Source organism: Elgaria multicarinata, chromosome 8 (assembly GCF_023053635.1).
Source record: "Elgaria multicarinata webbii isolate HBS135686 ecotype San Diego chromosome 8, rElgMul1.1.pri, whole genome shotgun sequence".
Lineage (NCBI taxonomy): Eukaryota > Metazoa > Chordata > Lepidosauria > Squamata > Anguidae > Elgaria > Elgaria multicarinata.
In genome coordinates, this window is record NC_086178.1 from 104,051,679 (window position 1) to 104,074,291 (window position 22,613).

The window sequence follows — 22,613 nt, forward strand, 5'->3', positions numbered from 1 at the left end:
AAAGAAAGCAGAAAGAGATCAGCACCATGGAAAGCTCCAAGCGGGGCTGGAAGTCGGACAGGACTGAGGGTATGGTACTCCAACAAAACCACAAGAGAGACTGAAGCTTATGGCTGCTGTTTTAGAACAGGTCTATTGGGGGGGGGGGCATTATTTATTTAAATTGTTTTTAGCAATTTACATTGCTTTAATTTTTCAGTGTTAAAAAAATTTAGACTATTTTTATTATGTTGTATTTTTATGCATTGTTATAAACTGTCCAAAAAGCTATGGAGCAGTATAGAAATGAAACAAGGAGGAGGAGGAGGAGGAGGAGGAGGAGGAGGAGGAGGAGGAGGAGGAGGAGAAGAAGAAGAAGAAGAAGAAGAAGAAGAAGAAGAAGAAGAAGAAGAAGAAGAAGAAGAAGAAGAAGAAGAAGAAGAAGAAGAAGAAGAAGAAGAAGAAGAAGAAGAAGTTCATGATAGTTCAAAGTACTGGTTCAAGGGGCAGGGCAGAATTGTCCTGGCACCATTCCCTTGGAAGTGGTGGACTCAATATGCCTCTTTCCCACAATGGAAGGTACAATCATAAATCAAATAGGGCAAGGCAGTCTGGGGCCATCAAGTGTTTATCTGGGGTGGGGTGGGGAGATAAGTGGGGGGAACTGCAGGACAGATTACATGTATCACATTCCCACAATACATAGAACAAGTCTACTGGGGAAGAAGGAACAGTGACTTAAGAGCCTTCTTTCCCCGACATAAATAAATGATCAAGATCAAGATTGCTACATCACTCTTTATGGCTACCACTCCCACAATTCTAAAATGTTGGGGAGAGGGATAGCTGGACAACCAGCTTCTTTCAAAGAGATCATCAATGTCCTCTACCTACAGATATGCAAACTACCTTCCTTTGTGGATGGAAGAGACATTGGAAAGTGCCCTGGCATTTTTGGGACACAAAGAATATGTGCAAAAGCACACAACAAAGGGAGCAATTGGACTATTTTAAGAAATGGCACTGGACAAAAACAGATCACAATCAACTTGCAAACAGAATTTTAATTAAGTGTTGCAATATTGCAATGAACTCCCTATACCCTACTTTTTCATTATACATTGCTTTCAGTTTATGAATTGCATAGAATATGAGTACAAAAAAACACTAAGAACAATTGTAAAATGGCTAAAAAAAAAATAGTGGTATCCACCATGGCTCTTGGAAGAATAGGGCAGTCTATAAATCTAAACAATGGAATGAATAATACAGATGGCGATTAGGATACAGTTTCTTCTACTTACTTTATATGCATTAAACAAGAAATGGGCTTGTATAATCTAAGCCATGAATATGTAAAAGGAAACACCCCCTCCAACAGTATATTATTTCAATATCTTGATCTTAATAGACACCAAAATACAAAGAACATAAAACAGAGATCAGTAGCTGTGGTAAAAAAAAAGGGGGGGTGGGCGGAAGGAATACGTGTATTATACAATGTTGACATTGATGGATAGAGAGAGAGAAATGTCTCACAAAACCATCTTAATGAGCAAGGGGCTTCTCATTGTTCCCCATCTTTCTGGACCCAGAACTATTCCAAGGATGAACACCAACACTTATGGCAAATGTACATGCCAGCAGAGGGCTTCAGGAGCCTGGTCCCAGTTCGGGCTCCAAAACTCAGGAACCCTGCCACAGAACACCACAATTCTCACTTTGCATGGAGCGGCCAAGAAGGTTAGAAGAAGGAAGGAAGGATTTTGGTTCTGTATACCACATCCCACCCAGTTGGAGGAAGGAAGCATTGTCTGAGAGCCCACAGTTCTGGAGCTGGTTTGACAGTGCAGCACACTAAGAACCTCCACGGACATAACTTTAGTGTATGAGCCACTTGTGTGTATTCTTCACTACAGCAGGTTAGAAGGTCCAGGTCAAACAGGAGGAGCCTGTTACTTTGATAGCGGCAAAGCCAGTTCTTCCCCCACTCATCTTTTAAGTTTTACCTTAAGTGAAGAGACTGCTTGTTTGCTATGTTCGCTTTTGGCCCCACCACAGATGCTGGTTTTTGTGGAAGATTTAGCTCTGGGCTCTGCCTCCAGACTCATGGGACTTTGGCCCAAGACCCACCCAAATACCAGAATGTTTTATTTCAGGAGCTGGCAACCATGCCAAGAGGCGGCATGGTCTTTCCCATGACAGTGTTGCTCCAGGTCCCAGGAGGGGGTAACAATGGTCTAGGAAGGAGGTGGTTAATCAGTTTCTCCCACACTACTGGGCAGGATTTACACTACTGCTATATAACAGTTTATAATGGTATTGACAACAGTTGGAGCCCAGGACACATTCCATATACCGTTTTCAAACCACTTTCAAGGTGTTAAATCCTGCTTAGTGTAGATCTAGCCCTGGATACAGGATCCATCCTCATTACGCATTCACGACAGCCTTATATCTGTAAAAAGTTGTACTTAACCTGGCTCTAAATAAGTATCTCAGTGTATGAATATGATTTGCAGAATCAGATCTAAGCAGCTGCTTCATTTTCTCCTCCGCTTCAGCATACCCAGTAGATACTCACACTTCTTTATTGGCCAAATAGACCCACTGACATTTAAAATATATCTTAGTGGATGTAATTGGCAATGGCCTTACTAATATCTCATCTAAATTATCCACTTGCATGTGCTAAATATATAGGTGTTCTATCTATTACTCCTATTCTTTATAGCTCCGATAAATGGAACATATGTAAACAAAATGGCTCACCTAAGGAGGAAATGGGAGCTGTCTGGCGTGCAACACTAGCTGTAAACACACGTACACACGCACACGCCAAGCTCATATGGCTCAGACCGGAGTCTGCACAAAGCTTAAAGGTCAGTTCAGACATGCACACTCATCACAATGACTTCAACTTCAAATGCTGACTTGCATGTGTGAAATAGCCATTCCAGACCAAACACCAAAGACAGACATTTTTGAACATTTCTTTTCCAATCATTTGTTGAGTGCACAGGGGCAAAACAACAACAACAACCCTTCCAAAAGATTTGGGGGTGGGGGATTTCTCCAAAACTTTCATGATGGGTTTGCACTTACTTTACTTAAATTCATGAAATGCCCAAGGGTTTTCTAGACTTCTTTCTTTCTTCTTTACCAAAAAAATAAAAAGGGGTGCAAGATGTCACTATGAGCAGTTAAATAAGGAAGGAAGAAAAAAATGTAAAACCCTCGACCACCTCAAAAGGTTAAGAAAGTTAAGTGGCAATCCTCTTCAGGAAATTTCAAAAGTACAAGAAAACCAGTCTCAGTTTTTGTAGGAGGAAAATATTTTTGGGAAACTCAAGAGGAGATTTTGGTCCAGTCTTATTTGACAGCATAAATTTCAATGGCTCAAGTGTTGTTTATATGCATGTGTGAATCAGCAATACTGAACTGCTTACTTTGATTGAGAGAGCGCCTCTTGGGTTTCTGGTATTTGACCATTTTAATTATCTGACATGTATTTTACATCATACGTAGTAATGCATGAGAGACATAGAGCTTCATCCCATGTACCTGTTTCCCTCGAATTATCCCCAAAGCGTAAAGCTGTTGTTGTCGTTGTTGTTAGCTAAATCACACCCCGGGCGGCAGCGTTCCTAAGATCCTTTGCATACCGGGAAAGGGTTTAAAGGGGAGAAATGTAAAAAATCATTAAAAAACCACTAGCATAATGGGGCGTTAGTGGTTCTAAGACCATCCAGAAAGAAACGGAAATGCTCATTTCCGAAATGGGGCAGAAGGAGCTTGCAGAAGGAAACTCCGCCAACTTGTCTTGATCTGGAAGGAAGTGTTTCCACTTGTTGCTGTGGCTGTTTTTTTAACTCCTGGCTTCCTGTTGCATGAGTGGTTGGTCCTGTTTGCACAACAGGTTGAACAGAAGTCTGTACAGTGGCAGTAATGGTGTGTCCATGTTGTTGGTGGCAGAGGAGAGTCTGCTTCTTGCTGCAAGGGTGGAGAAACTGTACTCTGTCTGCTCAGATCCATTAGGGATTTGCAGCTGGCTATATCTGGGCCTCTAACTGCCAACCCAGAGGCAGGAGAAGTGTATGGAGAGAGTGGCAACTTTAGACTCAGGACTGGACAGAAGGCCATTTTAGGGAGCAGCTGGAGAAAGGGAAGCTAGCCTATCTACCCATCTTCCACGTAGCCCTCTAGTAAAATGAGTTGCAAAACATGCTTGATTTTGTTGTTGCTGTTGCCTTGCTAAACCATTGAATATCGAAGAGTGCAAGGGCTTCATCCCACATACCTGTTTCCCTCGAATTATCCCCCTAGCATAAAGCTGTCACCATTGTTGTTATTGTTGTTAGCTAAATCACATCCTAAGATCCTTTGCATACCAGGAAAGGGTTTAAGGGGGAGAAATATAAAAAAATCATTAAAAACTCAATGGATAACCCAATCTGATTGAAATTTGGTATGCTGAAAGCCCTCCTTAATATCTATTACTGAGGCAATTTTGCTGTCTTTATCTTTAAAACTTATGCAGATGTAAGCATTTGTTTAATTTGAAGTTTAAAAATATCAAATCATCCTCCTGCACCCCCAGTGGCTGCTGGGAGAACAACAAAAGATTCACTCTTAGAGGGGTACTAAAATACAAAGCTTCTTTTGGCTAAGAAGCACAATTAAAGCAGGATGCATGGGAGTACTTCACAGTAAAAGCAGATTATAAGCTGGAAAACTTCTGAGTCCTTTGCATGCAATTCACAGTGATTGCACAGTATAACGCTGGTGTGATGAAGCTAATAGTCCCAGCCTAACAGACGTTGTTTATGAAGATTTCCCCCCGCCCTGTTGCTTCACAACTTAAGCACTGAGGATCTTTGGAACACAGCACTTGGAGAAAAGCATCGTTTCAGTGGCTCTGTTGGGGAAATGCTTTAATGCTGCACTTAAGCACTAAATCAGACAGATCATACACCTGGGTTTTCCTAGCCAGCCAGGAAAATAGATTATTATAAAGACTTTAAACAAACAATTCCCATTGTCCATCTGGCACAGAGCTTGAGAGCCCTACCTTGGAGCCAATTCATATTGGCTCTTCAGTGTTAATAACTTGGAAATCTCTTATCTTGCACATCCACTTTGAAGTGAGTCATTATTCATTCATTTATTCTCTCTTCCAAGCTTTCTTACTGATAAATGCAAGGTTGGTGAAAAGGGGAAGTGTCTTCCCTCCACCTCCTTATTTCATGTTTTTATTTCAATGTTTACTCCAGAAACGCATTTCAAGTAAAATGGTGGATAATAGCATAGCAGGGTTTAAAATTACTCACGTAAAATAGCTGTTTATAAATGAAAGAATGATTTCAGCTGCTGGCAGAAATTCCACATTCTTAATATATTATGGTAACCATCACAAACACTTGGGGGGGGGGGGGGAAACATGCTATTCAGTGACATTTGTAGAACATTTTTGTGAACCGCCCAGAGACTTCGGCTATTGGGCAGTATAAAAATGCAATAAATAAATAAATAAATAGAAGAACTCCATTTTGTCATGCCAGTGTATTTGAAAGGCAGTTTTTCCCAAGCACCATTTTTCTAAATGTGTGTGTGGGCGGGGTGTGGGTGTGCTCCCAGTGCCATGGGGGACATCTGTATTTGTTTATATTATGCATATCCTCCCAAACCAAACTGTCACAGGCACTCTTGATGGGCTCTCTTGATCCACCCAGAGATCATTCACTATTGGGCAGATTAGAAAATAAATAAATAAATAATGATATTACAAAACGCAACTAGAAAACGAAGTAACGGAATATATACATCCCATACAGTTAAAATAAATTAATTTGTCTTATAAATCAATCGCTCGATGCAACCAACTAAAACTACTAATAGCAAGCCTCAGACAATGCTAAAGCAATCCAAGGAGAATAATCTGTACTAGATTTCTGAAAGACCCCAATGGCTGCCCTACTCTAAGCACGCAGTTTCCAAAGGAGGGATCCACCCATGTCTACTCCCGTCTGATCATATGTAGCTTATGTGCTGTCCTGAGGTCAAGAGAAAGAATGTCGTTGATGCTGAGATTTCTATTGTGAGCATCAGCCACTTACAAGGCAGTGAGGTGAACAAGGTCAGGGAAGCGAAATGAAGGATGCAGGAGCTGGTGGTCAGAGGCACTTAGGGGCATACATTTAATATCAGTACCATGTGTGTGTATTGCATGCACATCTGGTAAGCACATGAATCTATATCGGAGAGACAATGTTTTGCATAGCTAGGTTTTTATTTACTCCATATACATCCTGCCTTTCCTCCAAGGAGTGCAGTACAGTGTGGAATCAATGAGGTAACCCCATGTTACCCTCACAGCCACCTTGTAAAACATGCTGGACTGAGAGACAGAGAGGCCTTAGCTAGACCTAAGGTTTATCCCAGGATCATCCCGGGGTCATTCCTGTCTGCTCCCGGGATATCCTGTGTGTCATTTACATGAACAGGGCTGACCCCAGGAGAATCCCAGGATAAACCTTAGGTCTAGCTAAGGCCAGAGAGAGAGAGAGAGAGAGAGAGAGAGAGAGAGAGAGAGAGAGAGAGAGAGAGAGAGATTTGCCCTGAGCAAGTGAGCTTCAGGACTGTGGGGAGATTTAAACCTTGATCTCAGGCCCACTACTCCATCCACTATGCCACGTTGAGCTAGTTGTTCTTAGGTTGCCTCAACATTCCACCCTACGTGAAATCTTAGGCAAAACCTCCAAAGAGTCTCTCTAGGAGATTAAAAAGGAGTTTTGGAATGATGTGCACAATTCCTTCGTGGAGGTAGCAATAGGGTCAGGGTATCATTTGCTTCCTCCGAGGCCACAAGCAATAGGATAAATCATTAGAGGAGATAGGTAGAGAAGCTTCTAGGAAAGTACCAACCACTACCTAGTCCCCTGTTCCATGCTGGCTTTGATGGGTATGCCCTACGAGTGATTAGAACAACCAACCCCAACCTGACACCTGCTGGACTGCAATTCCCATAATTCCCAGCTGGCATGCTGGCTGGGAATTATGGGAGTTGCAGTCCAACACATCTGGAGGCCATTAGGTTGGGGAAGGCCAGAATAGAGCTTTCTAGAGCCAGGGAGAGGGAAAGCAACATGCACAGGCTGCTAACTTGTGAAATAAAAGATAGCGGCTGTCGCAGTGGGGCAGAACCAGGTTAGGCAGAACCTAAGAAATCAGGGCATGGCCTGGAGGAATTGGATGTTTCAGGAGCAGAGCCAGAGAGGAATCGTGAAGACTGCAGGCAGAGCAGGTCACCAGCAGAATGTCAAGCGTACTGGCTCTTCAGAACTTGTCGCTTGTTGTAGGCTAGATCACAACTTTACTTAGCAGACCAGTAAAATACTGGCTGGTTGTTAACTCAAGCAATGCAAGCTCCAATGTGAAAATTCTTTTAGAAATCCAGCAGCCTCGGGACTCCGTTGGTACAAGATTCAGTGGCAAGCACATTTTGGCTTCCTTGATTTTCATAGCCTTATCAGCATGGTGAATCCTATTTGCAGTCCCTCTCCCCACCCCCAAACGTAGCCTGTATTTCATTACACACACAGAATAATTAAGATTTCCTGCAAGTCACAAGCTGAACAGAAATATGGACAGGCAGATTAGATTCTTCCATGGGTGCTCAGTAGGCATTATGCATCACCATTTCTCACAGTGCATCTGATTTACAATGAGCTGGGGACAGCTTTTTTCAATCACGATGAATAAAATGCTAAACCTCCAACACAGATCACACTATTCTGTTCTCGGCACTGGCCTTCTGTTCATTTGAGAAGCTAGCTTCCCGCTTACCCCAGCTGGTTGGGACAACATCCGTGATAGCAGCACCATCTCCTTATATAACTAAGCAATCTGAGAGGCATTAATGAAGGCCAATGATTGGAATTAAGTATCCAGTTTGTAATTAGAGTATTCAATTAGACAAGCAGGGGGGAAATGTCAACAGCAGCCAACGAGGACACTAAGTCGTCTCTAATGCACATAAACACACACACACAAACACACACACACACACACACGTTGCAGATAAACAGAACCCATAGATTGCTAGCAGAAGGACTGCCGGACAACATTTCAAAAATAAACAATACTCATATATCATGGGCATCCCACAAAATAACTCTTCGTGATAGTATTCCTCAGGTGGCTTGTTCACATGTTTCTGTGCACCTCTTAACTCATCATTTGATTACACAACACTTAATGCCTCACAGCTAAATGTATGAAGGCGTTCCATTGAAAACCATGAGGTGATATTTGATCTGTGAGAACTCATTCACCAAGGCACGGAGGTGCTGTTTGTTTACACAGCTCCCTCAGCTGACATGGTATTTTGCATAACAAAAAAGAGAGGTACCTGCCCCAAGGAGCTTGCAATCTGCATTTTTACAGTGAAGAAAGGGAGAAGAGAAATGGGAGGAAATGCATTAGTGTGCATTTGAGATAAGGGTTTAAGTCAATAACATCATGGAAGACAAAGATTTTGAGGAGGGATTTGAAGGAAGAGAAAGAAAAGTGGTTTTAGATTCGATGTTCTAAGGCCTTAACTAGACCTACCGTAAAGTCCGGGGGAGAGAAGGGGAGACCTCGCATTGTGAATAACGCGAGATCTCGCCCCCGTTTACACATAAGGCGCGACGACCTCAAGAAGAGAGGTGTCGTGCCCGCCATTTTTTAAAAATTTTAAACTAGCCAATGTGATAGCTCTAGTAAGGATACCAACATAAATCCGCTCAACCAAGTTTTTTTGGAGGATAGCTCTACAGCCATGCAAAGCTAGCTACAGAGGCTTCTTTAATGGTCATTCATGGCTAGAAAATGCTTTCTTAAATGCACATTAATAGCCTTTAATAGCTGGTGACCACTAGATATACTCTACCTGCTCCAGGTAGACTTGAGAGAAATAGTTTGGCAGCTGGAATGTAGCCACAAAGGGGACAGAAATGAGGTTTTTTTGGAGCTGAGTTATTACAAGGGCATGCTGTCTTCTTTCACGGAACTGATGTTGATACCATCCAAGTGTTTTCCTTTCCAACATGTGTATATACAAATAAATGGATATTAGAAAAACACCAAAATATTTCAGTATTATCTCCTCACAAGAAAACTGGCCCTATAAAAGGTTGTCCAAATAACTTCTAATCGCTTGGGGAAGTGGGAAACGAGAAAATGTTGTGCTTCACATTTATTTAAGTGCACACCTGCAGTGGGATGGGAAATGTGAGATATTATCCTTTCTTTCTGTGTGTTATTTTTAAAGTGTGCTTTTAAAGGGGAAAAATACATTTGAGGCAACCATCTTCTTCTACATTACAAGTTATTAGAAAATCCAAGATGAGCAAAGTACAATCATACATTTGTTTCTTCCTGTAGTTGTTTTTTGCTTTTATTGAACTCAGAAGCATCTGTCTTCTATGCATTGTTTTTGCCGAGTCTACATATGTGATGTAATAAATGTGAGAAGATTATATGCCCATCTAACCTGGGTTGAAATCCTGTCCAAAACTCAAGTGTCCCATGTTTTATCAAACCAACCCAAAATAGCTAGCAGATGCTTGCCCTTCAAGTTTAGCAGCTGATAATAATAAAAACAGATCCCGTCGAAATTTCATACGGCCTCTCAATCTAGACCGTCTAATTTTTAGTATGGCCCCTGCATTCTAAACAAACCAGCAAGCCAGTGGTAGGCTCTAACGGGATGAGATAACAGACTCTTTCTTTTTTTCTTTTTCTTTTTTACAGTCGAGTATCTGTGCACAGTATCTTTTGACTTCTGAGCATGCTCACCAAAGGTGGTAAAATGCCCTCCAAGCTTCACACATCTCCCACCAAAGGTAAGGATTTATACAGTGAAGATTAGCTGGAGTACAGCATCATCTTGATATTTCCATAAAGGATGCTATTAGGTCATGTGACAGTGGGTTTCAGATGAAATTTGATTAGGATTCCCCTTGTAGCTATATGCTGACAATAGAAATCATTACAGTTTGCTCGCCCATCGTAAAACGTCATTGACATTCATAGAATCATATTATAACAGAGTTGGAAGGGGCCTACAAGGCCATCGAGTCCAACCCCCTGCTCAGTGCAGGAATCCACCCTAAAGCATCCCTGACAGATGGTTGTCCAGCTGCCTCTTGAATGCCTCTAGTGTGGGAGAGCCCACGACATCCCTAGGTAACTGATTCCATTGTCGTACTGCTCTAACAGTCAGGAAGTTTTTCCTGATGTCCAGCTGGAATCTGGCTTCCTTTAACTTGAGCCCATTATTCTGTGTCCTGCAGTCTGGGAGGATCGAGAAGAGATCCTGGCCCTCCTCTGTGTGACAACCTCATAATTTCTCATGCTCCATCTTTGGGAACACTTTAAACATTTCTCGAGTTCCATAACACCTATGAACAGCCACATGCTCAGTCTTTTATCTATATTTTAATTTCTGCACATGAGCAGTCCTGCCTTTCCTCAGGCACATCTTCTAGTGCGATTCAGACAGAGACTGAGGCAACTGTAAAATAAAATAAATAAGTGATCCTGAAGTCACATCAATTTCTGCTTTTCCTATGATCCTGTACTAGTTCATACATTGCATTTGCCCATGAGTATATGTCCAAAGAATGTCAAGTCCAAATAAATGCCAGGGGGAAGAGGGAAAGAACATTCTGACACAGATCATAATGTGTGCGCAATCCTATGCATGTTTGGACAGAGGAAAGCATGGCTGGCTGAAAGTTTGAGGACTATTTTCTATCTAAACATGGATAGGATTGTGCTCTTAATTTAACAAAGTCTCTTCAGGTGTCCCTCCAGTAATGGGCAGTCCTCAGTTTTGACCCATTTATTATGATAGCAAATGTAACTTCCATGTTTATTTATTTATTTATTTATTTTATTTATTACATTTTTATACTGCCAAATAGCCGAAGCTCTCTGGGCGGTTCTCCTGTTATGTTTCTCCTAATAGAGATAGTTACGTATCTCTTCCCCTTCAGGAAACTATGACAAAGTGAAGGAAGCACACCGCTATCCACCATGATCTGAATGTGTTGACATTTTTTCACATAGGAATGAAAAGACATTGTACTAGTTAATATTTCAGCCCCAGATTTCCACTATCTTTCCTCCAGCCCCTTCTTTTGTTATGATCTAGCTCTCTTCTCTTCCCAGATTTCCTTCTTGAGGTTTCTCCACACTTTCAATCTCTTGCCCTCCAATTCATCAGCAATATATATTCTCCAAGCCCCACTCTCAGTTATACTGTCATCTCCATGTGGACTTTCTCAGGAATGGACAAAAAGATTGAAGGTTGCAAAAAGAAAAGGGGATTTATGCAAGGCATTTGCAATCAGGAGTGGCATTTAAGAAGGAACAGCAGGGGCTTCAGTTCAAACACTGCAACTGAATTATAAAAAAGCAGTCACACGAAGTGACAAAAACAAAGCAAATGTGGGTGTGCCATGTGCGTATCACCTCCTTTCTGCAGGCAGGGCACTGCAACTACTGGATTAGAAGCACCATCCAATTTTGCCTAACATGTTGGGGGCATCTGCCTTTTACAAGCAATGAATGCATTGTTGAGAATTTGACACTCTGCATTGCTAAGACCTGGAACAAGGTTTGCCACTGAATTTAACCAAAATGAAACAACCAATAATTCTGCAGGAGGCAAAAAGGCAAATAATTTTTTATAGGGAGGTTCCTATCTGGAGCATGGTGATTTCATTTCTGAAGTTCCTCTAATTATTCTCTTGCAAGTCTCCCAACTTTTCAAGACTTGGAAAGCACATGGGATATGATCTGGGCAGCAGTTGAAAAGTATGGTCCCGGCTGAAGGAATGAGCAATAGCAACAGGGGAGGTCTGTGGCTCCAGTTCCGGTGGGGCAGAGATTCCATCCTAGGTTTTAGAGCTTCATCACACCTACCCATTTTCCCTTGAATTATCACACTTCGTCTCCATAGCAAATGAAAGCTGTTGTTGGTGTTGTTGGTGTTGCGAGCTCCATCACACCTCCATGCCTCCGCCCTGCCCTGCTCCGGTGCACGCTTGGGGGATGCTGAGGGAGGAAGCCAGACGGCTCATCTTTCTGCTCCATCGCGTGGCCCATGAGGGCTGGAAAAGCGGATCTGCCAGACCTAGACAGGCATTTTGCTATAATGTAGTATTTGTTGTGGGGGTGGGGAGTAGTTGCAGCAGAGCTAGGTTTAGCAACTGATTGTTTCTCTCTTCTTGGGTCCCTTTCCTCTCTCCATCTGCCCGCAAACACACTCGTTTGGGGGCGGCTCTGGTCATCTTTCTGCGCCCCCAGTGGCCGCTCGGAGAAACAAAAGATTTGCACTTTATGAGCTCCAAAATACTTCGCCAAGAGGACAGGGGAAGACTCGCAATCGCAGCAGGACACAGTCACCGTCATGCAAGTACTTTGAATTCAATTCGCCATATAAGGTCAGCGTCATTTGAGTCCTTTGCATACCATTCGTCGTGAGAGCACACTAGAACGATGGTGGGATGAAGCTTTTAGTTACAACCATCCAGAAGTGCAAATGAGCTATCTAAGGTGCTGTCCCCTGTCCAGCACCTTGGATAGCTTAGTTAGTTTTCTGGTTGGTTGTAACCAAAACCCAGAATGGAATCTCTTCCCCACCGAAACTGGAGCCACCAGCCTCCCCTGGATAGCAGTCACGGCATCACAAAATATGACTCAACATAAGGCCTATATCATCCCAGCATCTTTTAATCTCTCTCAGCTGGAGTGGGGGACATTAACAGGCCGAATGCTTTTGTTTGTTTTAAATCAAGCATGAACCCCTGCCTTTGTTATGGCAAAACTAAGAGTACACAGAAGCCGTTCAAAGGCAAAAGCTCTCATTTCATACAAGTTGGATTTCTGTCAGTATTTCCGTTTGTGCAGTGAAGCTGAAGAGAAACAAAATCAGATCATGGACTTGGCATGAAATTATTTTCATGGTGAGTGAACATACCATAGATGTTTTAGACAGAGCTGTGCATGACAGTCTAAACATTTTGCCTTCCCTTACTCCTTCCAGGTAACACAATACAGAGTAAAAAAAACAGACAAACAAAAAAAGTTACTTGAACAACAGCAATGGCATCTCATACTGCCCCTTTGTTTGGGGGAAGGGGGAATCGTCCCGTCCTTCTGATTTAATCAGTCAGGCATTTATAAAAAAGATGATCCTTTATAAAGGATGGGCAAGCTCCCCACCTCAATTCATAATTGTCAATTGGTCCACAAAGTGGGGATTCATCATAAGCATCACCACCCAGTTCTGGCAGAGAGAGGAACATAAAAGGAGCCATTCTAGCTTGGACCAAGGTTCATCTACTCCAGCATTCTGATCACACAGTGGCCAACCAGCCCAGGGAAACCCTCAAAGAGGAGATGAGTGCAACAGCACCCTTCCTCCCATGTTCCACAGTGACTGGTGCGCATAGGCATATTGCCTCTGATACAGGAGGAAGCATTGAGCCATCAGATCTAGTAGCCATTGATAGCCTTATCCTCCATAAATGTGTCTCACCTCCTTTTAAAGCCATTCAAGTTGGTGGCCATCACTACGTCTTGTGGAAGTGAATTCCATAGTTTAACCATGCCCTGTGTGAAGAAGTACTTCTTTTTATCTGTCCTGAATCTCCCACCAGGCAGTTTCATGCGATGACTCTTGATTCATTATGAGAAAATTTCTCATAATTGTATGAATTATGTCTCTGTCTCTGTCATGTCTCCCCTTATGCCTTTTTTCTAAAATTGAACAATCCCATATGTTGTAACCTTTCTTACTCTCCGACTACTGTTTCCAGGCGAGTCTGGTTTGCTTGCTAGTGTGAACAAGTAATGAGAGTCTGATTTTGCTGTTTCTAGTAAGGGATACAGGCTTCTTTGGGAAAAACTGAATTCATTATCTGGACATCCTGGATTAAATTAGGGAACTGGGGTCCCTGGTTCAGAGTCCTCTAGACATCTGGGGTATATTCAGGCCTAGAATCCTTTGGACCTGCAGAACTTCTCCCTGCTTGGATTGGACCCGTGCAGCTATTCTCACAGCTTTGTTCAAGAAGCAAGGAGAATCAAATCTGCCCAGAAGGCATGCAGATGAAGCACCTGCCCCATGAGATCTTCTCCCTCACTAAAGTAGAGCAAGGCACCATCTTTTCTCAATGGTCCATTGCCCGAACACCAGGCTCCCTTAGCAAATTCATATCACAGCTGTAACCATGCCAAACATTTTCATTATATAAGCTCAGAATTAATCCTCTCCCAATGTTGGCAACCAGTCCTATGACCATGTAATATGTTGCTAAACTTTGCCTATTAAAAGCAATATACTGTTAAATCTGAAAACATTCCAGCCCCAGCTAAAAACAAAACAAAAGCAGTCCTAAAATAGGAAAGGAAAAAAAAGTTTGCTTTGAGAATAATCTTACCTTGCCAGTGCAAGATCCTAAGTATTAAAACTCTCCTGTTTATAAACAGGCAAGGAGAATTACTGGAATGCAATTAGACCATGCCAATCAATTTACTAATTGATGTTATTTGCTTAACGTTATCCAGGGACACAAAGAAAGCAGTGCTGAACTTAGCAACATCCACTAAGCAACGTCTTTGTATGGTTTAAAATGAGTCTGGGGTGCTGTTCTCTGATCAATATATGATAATGTCCATAAACTAATGGAAGCAGAGAGGACTGTCAAGAACAAACCTATTAGGACAGTTCCTATTTTAGGTACGCATATTGGTCTTCCTATTCGTTTCTTAAAATCAGAAGTTTCTTTCCCAATTCAGTCAACTGCTTTGACGTTTCATCAGACTAGTACTGCAGGCTGAAATATCCTCTGCCAATAATGGGATCCCCTCAATGTGCAGGTTTTAATAAACTTTTTATTCTAAATTTTTCAGAAAAGACATTGCAATGAAGCAATGGAATATATGAACAATAATAAAGAGATTCGTACATTGGCAGTCATATAAATATAATATAAGGGGGGGGGGGCGTCTCTCTAAATAAGCAATTAGTGGATTCTTCACTTCCGGAAAGCTATTTTTCACTATCTTCAGCTGAAAACGTCAGCTTTTACGTCATATGAACATTCCAAATAAAATCTTTGAAGTTCAGGGTTTCTTTGTATGCTGTCTAGACTCTTTCCTCCACCTTGTGTGGACTCTTTCCTTCACCTGACTATGGCCTTAGCTAGACCTAAGGTTTATCCCACCTGCTCCCGGGATATCCTTACATGAACAGGGATGACCCTGGGACAATCCCGGGATAAACCTTAGGTCTAGCTAAGACCTATGGCAATTTTAACTGTATTTAAAAACAAAACTGCTAAATGCTACATTTATAAAGTTGTAAAGCAATTTCATTACAAGGTAGTTTTATCACAGACTGTTCAGTTTTAACATCCCCACTGCCCCTGATCATAGGAGTAGGAATACGCCATTTGGGCTCATGTATTTCCTTCTTCTCTTCCCCTCCCACCCATGTCTGTGGATTTACACAAACCTTAAGCCTTATACAAGCATTCATCTACAGCACGTAGGTGAATCCAGGCCCAATTCAAAGATCAGCTCTTCCCATATAGTGCATCTTATGCTGTATTTTATGGTTTTAATGGTTGTGAACCACTCAGAGAGCTTCAGCTATTGGGTAGTATAGAAATGTAATAAACAAACACCTAAAGGAGTAAACTGGGGATGGAACCATAGGTGCAAACACAAGGCCTGTTGCCAATGTCCTCACATGCGAGGCTGCTTTTACAGACCCTCATGTATTTATCACCAAGATCGGAACAGGCTTTGTACCAGGGAGGCTGGTGGCTCCAATGTCATAGGGAGGTAAATCCCCTCTGGGTTTCAGTCAGAACCAGTCAGAATTCTGAAGGAGCTAGGTGATGAACTCTACTACAAGGCAGCTGACATAAGTACCTCAACATATGCCATAAAAATGCCTGGGGATAGAGGGCAGTCTTAACTTGGTGCCCAAAAAATGCCGGTGTTGGTGACACCGATGGCCCTCACCCTTGTTACTGCCTCCCAAGCCTCCCTCAGACCCCAGATATTGATTGTAGCATCTGGGTAGGTTCACATCAGGAGAGGTGTTCCATCAGGTACTACAATCCCAAGCCATGTCAGGCTTTATAGGTTAGACTCAGCACCTTGAATCAAGTTATTTTTAGAAATACAAAAGCCTGTTGCACAAGCAGCAGATCCCGAGAGCACAACCAGCAGAGGCAACCCAATTGGATACTATCCTAAAACACTTACTTCCTTAGAGTCTATTACACTATTTCTGTCCAGCGCCCCAATGTTAACCTTAAAGTTACTCCAACATCATCAATAGCCCAAGGCAGGAGTGGGCAATACACAGCCTGTACTACACTTGCAGTCCCCACAACTCCCCAGTGCAATCCCTACCACCCCTAGGAATGGGGGGGGGGAGTCCCCAACAAATCTAAAAAGATTTTCTTAAAAATTGCAAACAAAATGGTGTCCATCGCTACTACGGAGTACCAGAAAGGTCAAATTAGCTTGTTTGCAAAACTCTGTAGCAGCTCTAGACACCATTTTGTTTTTATTAATTTATTCCCCTCGCTCTCATTTTGGCACCTGCATGGCGGCATAGCTTGTGCAGGGACAGAATAGCCCCCAGACCTCCTGAAGTTGCCCACCCCGGCCTAGTGATAAGACAGTTGATTCATATTTTAGATATAGATGGAGGAGAAAGATGTTGATGGGCTCTGGGGCCAGCGGTACTTGGGAAGAGTCCATAACTCAGTGTTAGGGAACGTGGTTTGTATGGCGAATATCCCAGTTGGCTGCAGTTAAAAGGAACTCACAGGGTTGTGAAAGACTCTGCCTAAAACCCCGGAGAGAATGGCTGCTAAACCAGATTAAGTCTGTAATGCGAATACGCCCCTGGTGTACTCAAGACTGCGTGAGAAAAGTTAGCATTCAGTTTTGTGTTCCGTCTTCCTTTAATCTGCCCCCTTAAATATTCCTTCAATGGCTAGTGACAAAAGCTTATTTTCCTCCATTTCCATCAGCACTGTTGATTCAACCAGCAGCATACCTCTAAGTGCTTATAAAAATCAGAGGCTCTTATGTTATGAAAATGCCTTTAGATTTCATAGAGCACTTAAAACTCTAAGTAAAATGCTCCGAGACAGCTTCTCAAATGCAGAGAGGGGCTTGTAGATTTATGCCCTTCGCTATGTCAGCCCCTAAACTAAAACATTTAGCACATTATTTTTAAAACGGGAAGCGCAGATCTGGAAAGAGTGACAGTTCATTTAAATGAAAAGCTGGAGCAATTTAAAGAAAGGTAGCCGTAGGTCTCAGGGCTGCTGCATCGCTACTGCATCTGTTGTTTACAGCATCTAATCGCTCCGACCACCCTGCACCATTGCCACCATTATATACACATGAAATGAAAATATTGTAGAGAAAGTCTCATTTGAAACATGCCACTCATTTGAGATAACAATGTTTAAAACGAGACAAACATGGGACAACTTGACCCTCAAGCATCCAGTGCAAATTCAGTTGCATGGAAGGATAAAGCAGCCTTTTCAAGTTATCCTCTAGATATATTAGACTACTGGTCCACCATCTGACAGCCATCAGGGCCATTTCTGGCTGGCGACAATGGAGGTTGCAGTCCAACACATCTAGAGGACACCATCTTGGGAAAGGCTGGGGTAACTCATCATCCTAAATATCCGGTCAACCAGGACCCTAGACTTGGGATGGTCCCTTCTTTAGAGTAGATACAACACCACTGGTGTGGAGTGGTGTTGCCCCCTGTGGCACCCCGGCTGTGGAATGAGCTCCGTAAGGTTCGCTTGGCACCTACATTATATGCTTTTAGATGCCATGTGAAGACTTTTTTATTCTCCCAGCATTTTAACAGTCTATAAATAAATTTTAACTTGGTGTTTTAAATTTGTAATTTTACATTGCTGCTGTTTTTATCTGGTTGAGCTTTTATACTGTATTTTATATTATGGTTTTATACTGTTGTTTTATACTTTGGATGGTTTTAATTTTTGTGAACCGCCCAGAGAGCTCCGGCTATTGGGCGGGATAGAAATGTAATTAATAAATAAATAAATAAAAATAGTAGCCAGAGCCTGCTTTACAAGGGGGGGGGGTATAGCAGGAGGTATATAGAGATTGTGCAAGTTCTAGCACAACAGTGTTTTCAGGACTGGGACTGAAACACAAATTCAGAACAGATCATCAAGTTATCAGGACCATGATCTGGCTATTATCCCAGCTAGGAGTTAAGCTTAGGACAAAGCAACTGGCATAGTGAGATAGGTCAGGGGCTGTCTAGAGCTTACCACTGCTGCAAGAACTCCAAGGTCATGATTCCAGATGAGGTTCAATGCTCAGCATATGCAAGGCAAGTCACATAAGAGGACCATCAAACAGAGGATCTAGGGAATAGTAGAGACACAGATTGGACATGACAAGGTTTGAAGGATCAGAGCTCAAAGAAGGAGCCAGTAGCTCAGATCAATTGGGAGCATGGATATTGTCCATGCCAGCCTGTCTGCTTATGACAGCAGCGGAGTGCTTTATGACCTGAAACTTCCAGTTACATCAACACTATGGACCAACCAATTGGAAATAATGACACGGTCACTTCAACATTCTGTTCCTAGATACGGAACTTCAAGGATGCTGAACTATTTGTCCTGGGAGATATTTACACTAGGGAGCTGGGCTGCTTCACAAGTTCTTTACATCTGTACCATGCAGGTGATAATCAGAGTCAAAAGAGAATTATCAATCTTTCTCTCATTGACATTTGGAAAACATGAGATTCAAGAGTGATTATTCTTATTCTTATTATTTTTATCCCGCCTTTTGAAGTTTAAAACATACATTTGGGGGGGGAACAAAACCATAAACGTTTAAAATACACAACAAAATTATAAGACATTAACATAGATGGAGGGCCAGATTATTCTCCAAAGGCCTGCTGGAACAAAAAAGTTTTAGCCTGCTTCCGAAAGCCCATCAAGGAGGGAGCCAGCCTAGCTTCCCCAGGAAGAGAGTTCCAGAGCACCGGAGCAGCCACCAAGAAGGCCCTCTCCCATGTTCCCACCAAGCGCGCCTGTGAAGATGGTGGGACTGAAAGAAGGGCTTCTCCAGAAGATCTTAAAGCACGGGCAGGCTCATAAGGGAGAATACGTTCTTTCAAATAACCTGGACCCGAACCATATAGACCTTTATAGGTCATAACCAGCACTTTGAATTGTGCCCGGAAACAGACTGGAAGCCAGTGGAGCTGTTTTAACAGGGGAGTTGTGTGCTCCCTGTAACCAGCCCCGGTCAACAATCTGGCTGCAGCTCTTTGAACCAGATAGGGTTTCCGAACACTCTTCAAAGGCAGCCCCATGTAGAGTGTGTTACAGTAATCCAATCAGGATGTAACTAAGGCATGTGTTACCATGGCCAGGTCCGACATCTCTAGGAATGTGCGCAGCTGGCGCACTAGCTTTAACTGTGCAAATGCACACCTGGCCACCGCCGAAACCTGGGCATCCAGGCTTCATATGTTACCATTAACAGTGTGGAGCACCTTCTGGGCATTTGAAGAGGGCACATAAATGGGACTACTGACATGTTCACAAACTGACCCTCCCCATGTGATCTCATAGGTACCAGCCAGGATAGGAAATGTCATACATACTGTAGTGGCTCACTCACCACTGCTGACAACATACTGCTATGGCCGTCAAGTGAGAAGAACATTTTCTCTCCACTAGTCAGCAGTGATGGATAAATGATTCTTTCTTAAATGAGCACTGATGGCTTTTATTGGCTGGGTGTTGTCAGCTACTGGACACACCCCATCTGCTTGAGTGAAGGCTGGAGTGAAAAAGTTGGCAGCTGGAATGCAGCCAGGATCCAAGTCAGAAATCTGGATTTTGCAACTTGCAGACAGGAAAAAGCTTTAGCGAACTCTAGGAACACACTGATTCTTTGGAGGGAAACTGGTGTTGTTTTAAATGCAAGCAATATGTCTGGCTGCTTGCCTGCTCCCCTATCACCTCTCAACATGGATATCTGTAAATAGATAATATACCACAAGTCTCTGATATGTTCTAATCACACACACCCATAAAAGAGTGCCCAGAATTTCTTACCATTCAGAAAAGAAGAAAACATGAAACTGTATGTATGAGACCTCAATTTCCACTACTTAAGTTCAAACAACTGGAGTCATCTTCTTCCAGCTACTGCATTGTGAAAGTACAAGCAGACAAATACAGTACACATCACTTGTTCTGTACTGATATCAAAACTGATGATACTGCATTTATTCAAATGTCTCAGAACGTTCCTTTCTTTCATTTCTTTCAAATGACAAAAAGCTGATTTTCATCTGCCTGTATTGGTTTCCTGACCGCCCAGAAGATGAGACTAAATTTGACATTGCAGAAGATATTCTCAGTCACTCCCAAAGAAATGCATTAATTTTGAATAATAAAAAAACCCTCAAAAGTTTGTTTATCTTTATATGCAAAGAAAATCCCTGGCTGCAGTCAATAACAAGGTCTCCTCCATCACAAGTGCATAACGGCGGTTTCTGAGTCTCAGAAAGCATATTGTTGATACAAATCAGTGGCTGGCTTATGACACAAATCGTACTTAAAAGGTTTCTTTTCAGCTGGCAGCATTTCCAGGCTTTTCTGATCCAACGACCTGCTGGAAATAATGATCCCCTGCTACTTTGGCCCCATATTGATAGAATGATAGAGTAGTAGAGTTGGAAGGAGCCTACAAGGCCATCAAGTCCAACCCCCTGCTCATTGCAGGAATCTACCTTAAAGCATACCTGACAGTTGGCTGTCCAGCTGCCTCTTGAATGCCTCTAGTGTGGAAGAGGCCATGACCTCCCTAGGTAATTGATTCCATTGTTGTACTGCTCTAACAGTCAGGAAGTTTTTCCTGATGTCCATCCAGAATCTGGTTTCTTGTAACTTGAGCCCATTATTCTGTGTCCTCTGGTCTATGTTCAGGAGAAAAGAAGGAAAGCTTCAAGATACTGCAAGCTGCAACCAGTTGCAAGTGGAGAAGGGAGCATAGAATAAAGACACAGACCCCAGAACTTGGGTTAAACTAAGGGCGTCTTTGAATAATATTTGAATAATATGGGTAGTTCATCCCTCCTAAAATCTGCATTTGAAAGTGCAGGAATCAATGGGTCCTTCCTCAGGCCACTTGCCTGGCTTTATGGCCAAGCATTCTCCAAAGCCAGGAGTCTGGAAAAAATCAGCCCCCTTTCTTATACGACACTCTACAAATGTGGGGAGACCAGCCCATGTCACCCTGACCGGAAGCCGGAGTAGCTGAGGCAGGAGAGTCTCCAAAGGCAAACCATATCCTGACAGAGGCCGAGTGTCGGGACAGGGCTGGCCTTTATAGCCTCTGCCCCGCCCTTTGTCTCCAGAGGCACACGTGCCTTAATTCTATTCCCTTCCCCCAGCAAAAGCCATCTCCTGCCCAAGCAGGATGTATTTGATCAGGAATCTTGGAACTCAGGCATGACTTACAGCAGCCTTCTCCAGATATATTGGACTACACCTCCCATCATCGCCAGCCGGCATGGCCAATGTGATGATGGAAATTGTGATCCAACACACTTCAAAGGCACCAGTTTAGGAAAGGCTGATTTACAGCCCTGTCCAAAACCACTCAATCAGCTGAGTTGGTCTCCATTTACTAATATAGGTTTGGCATAAACCACTTCAAAAATCAACACCAGCCTGATATCATTTTAAAACTATTCTACCCATCATGTTGCACCACTAAAGGGATTGTATTTACAAAGACAGGGGATGTCATCACACATAAAGACAAGCCACCTCTGAAACAGCAGCCTCTGGGTCTTGGAAATGGCTACAGTGAATTATTTGGTTAGGTCAGTCATTTTGGAGCAAATTGCTCCAGGGAACAAAGCTCCTGGATCCCTTTGTTAAAGAGGGATACCCGACTCAAAAGTACCAAGAAAGGAATTTACAACAATGGGGGGAAGGGAAAGGCTCCAAGATGCTAATATACCCAGGGAGAAAAATAACACAATAACAACAACACTTACCTACCATTGTCTACTAAATGAACCAAATACTATCGACTACACCACCCATATATTGTTTGGATTATAAGAAGTGCCTCCATTGTTTCCAGATATGGAATCCCTCTATGGAGGATCAGCAAAGCCCAAGGAAACTTGAAGTACATTAAACACGGCCGGCCCTACCATTAGACTTTTCATGAATTGAAAAGTCAGCAAATTGATAGTTATTTAATACCATTATTATGGATTTTTTTATTATTATTATTATTTTGCTGCTAAGGAGGGAGAGAGGGACTTGTGGGATTTTCAGCCTCAGATGCCAAAACAACTTGGTGGGCCTTGGGTAGAGTCCACCTTGAGTTTGGTATGAAGGGAAAAACACATTTGTTGCTCTGCCTCAAGCAGCAAAAAGTCTTGGGCTAGCCCTAATTTTAAGACCTCAGCTTCTCACAGAGTTGCCCATGCTTCTCAGATA

General features: G+C 42.6%; 1 protein-coding gene across 4 annotated transcripts in view; it reads right to left on the minus strand.

Moving 5' to 3' along the window:
- The window catches only part of NRG3 (neuregulin 3), a 795,134-nt gene that overhangs the window by 507,329 nt on the left and 265,192 nt on the right, over nt 1–22,613 (minus strand). The window contains exon 4 of one of the 4 annotated variants that reach the window (XM_063131659.1): nt 18,718–18,737. The exons of the other annotated variants lie outside the window; for them this stretch is intronic. Within the exon in view, the coding sequence (XP_062987729.1) occupies nt 18,718–18,737 (20 nt within the window). The remainder of the gene's footprint in view (nt 1–18,717; nt 18,738–22,613) is intronic. 4 annotated transcript variants of the gene reach the window in all.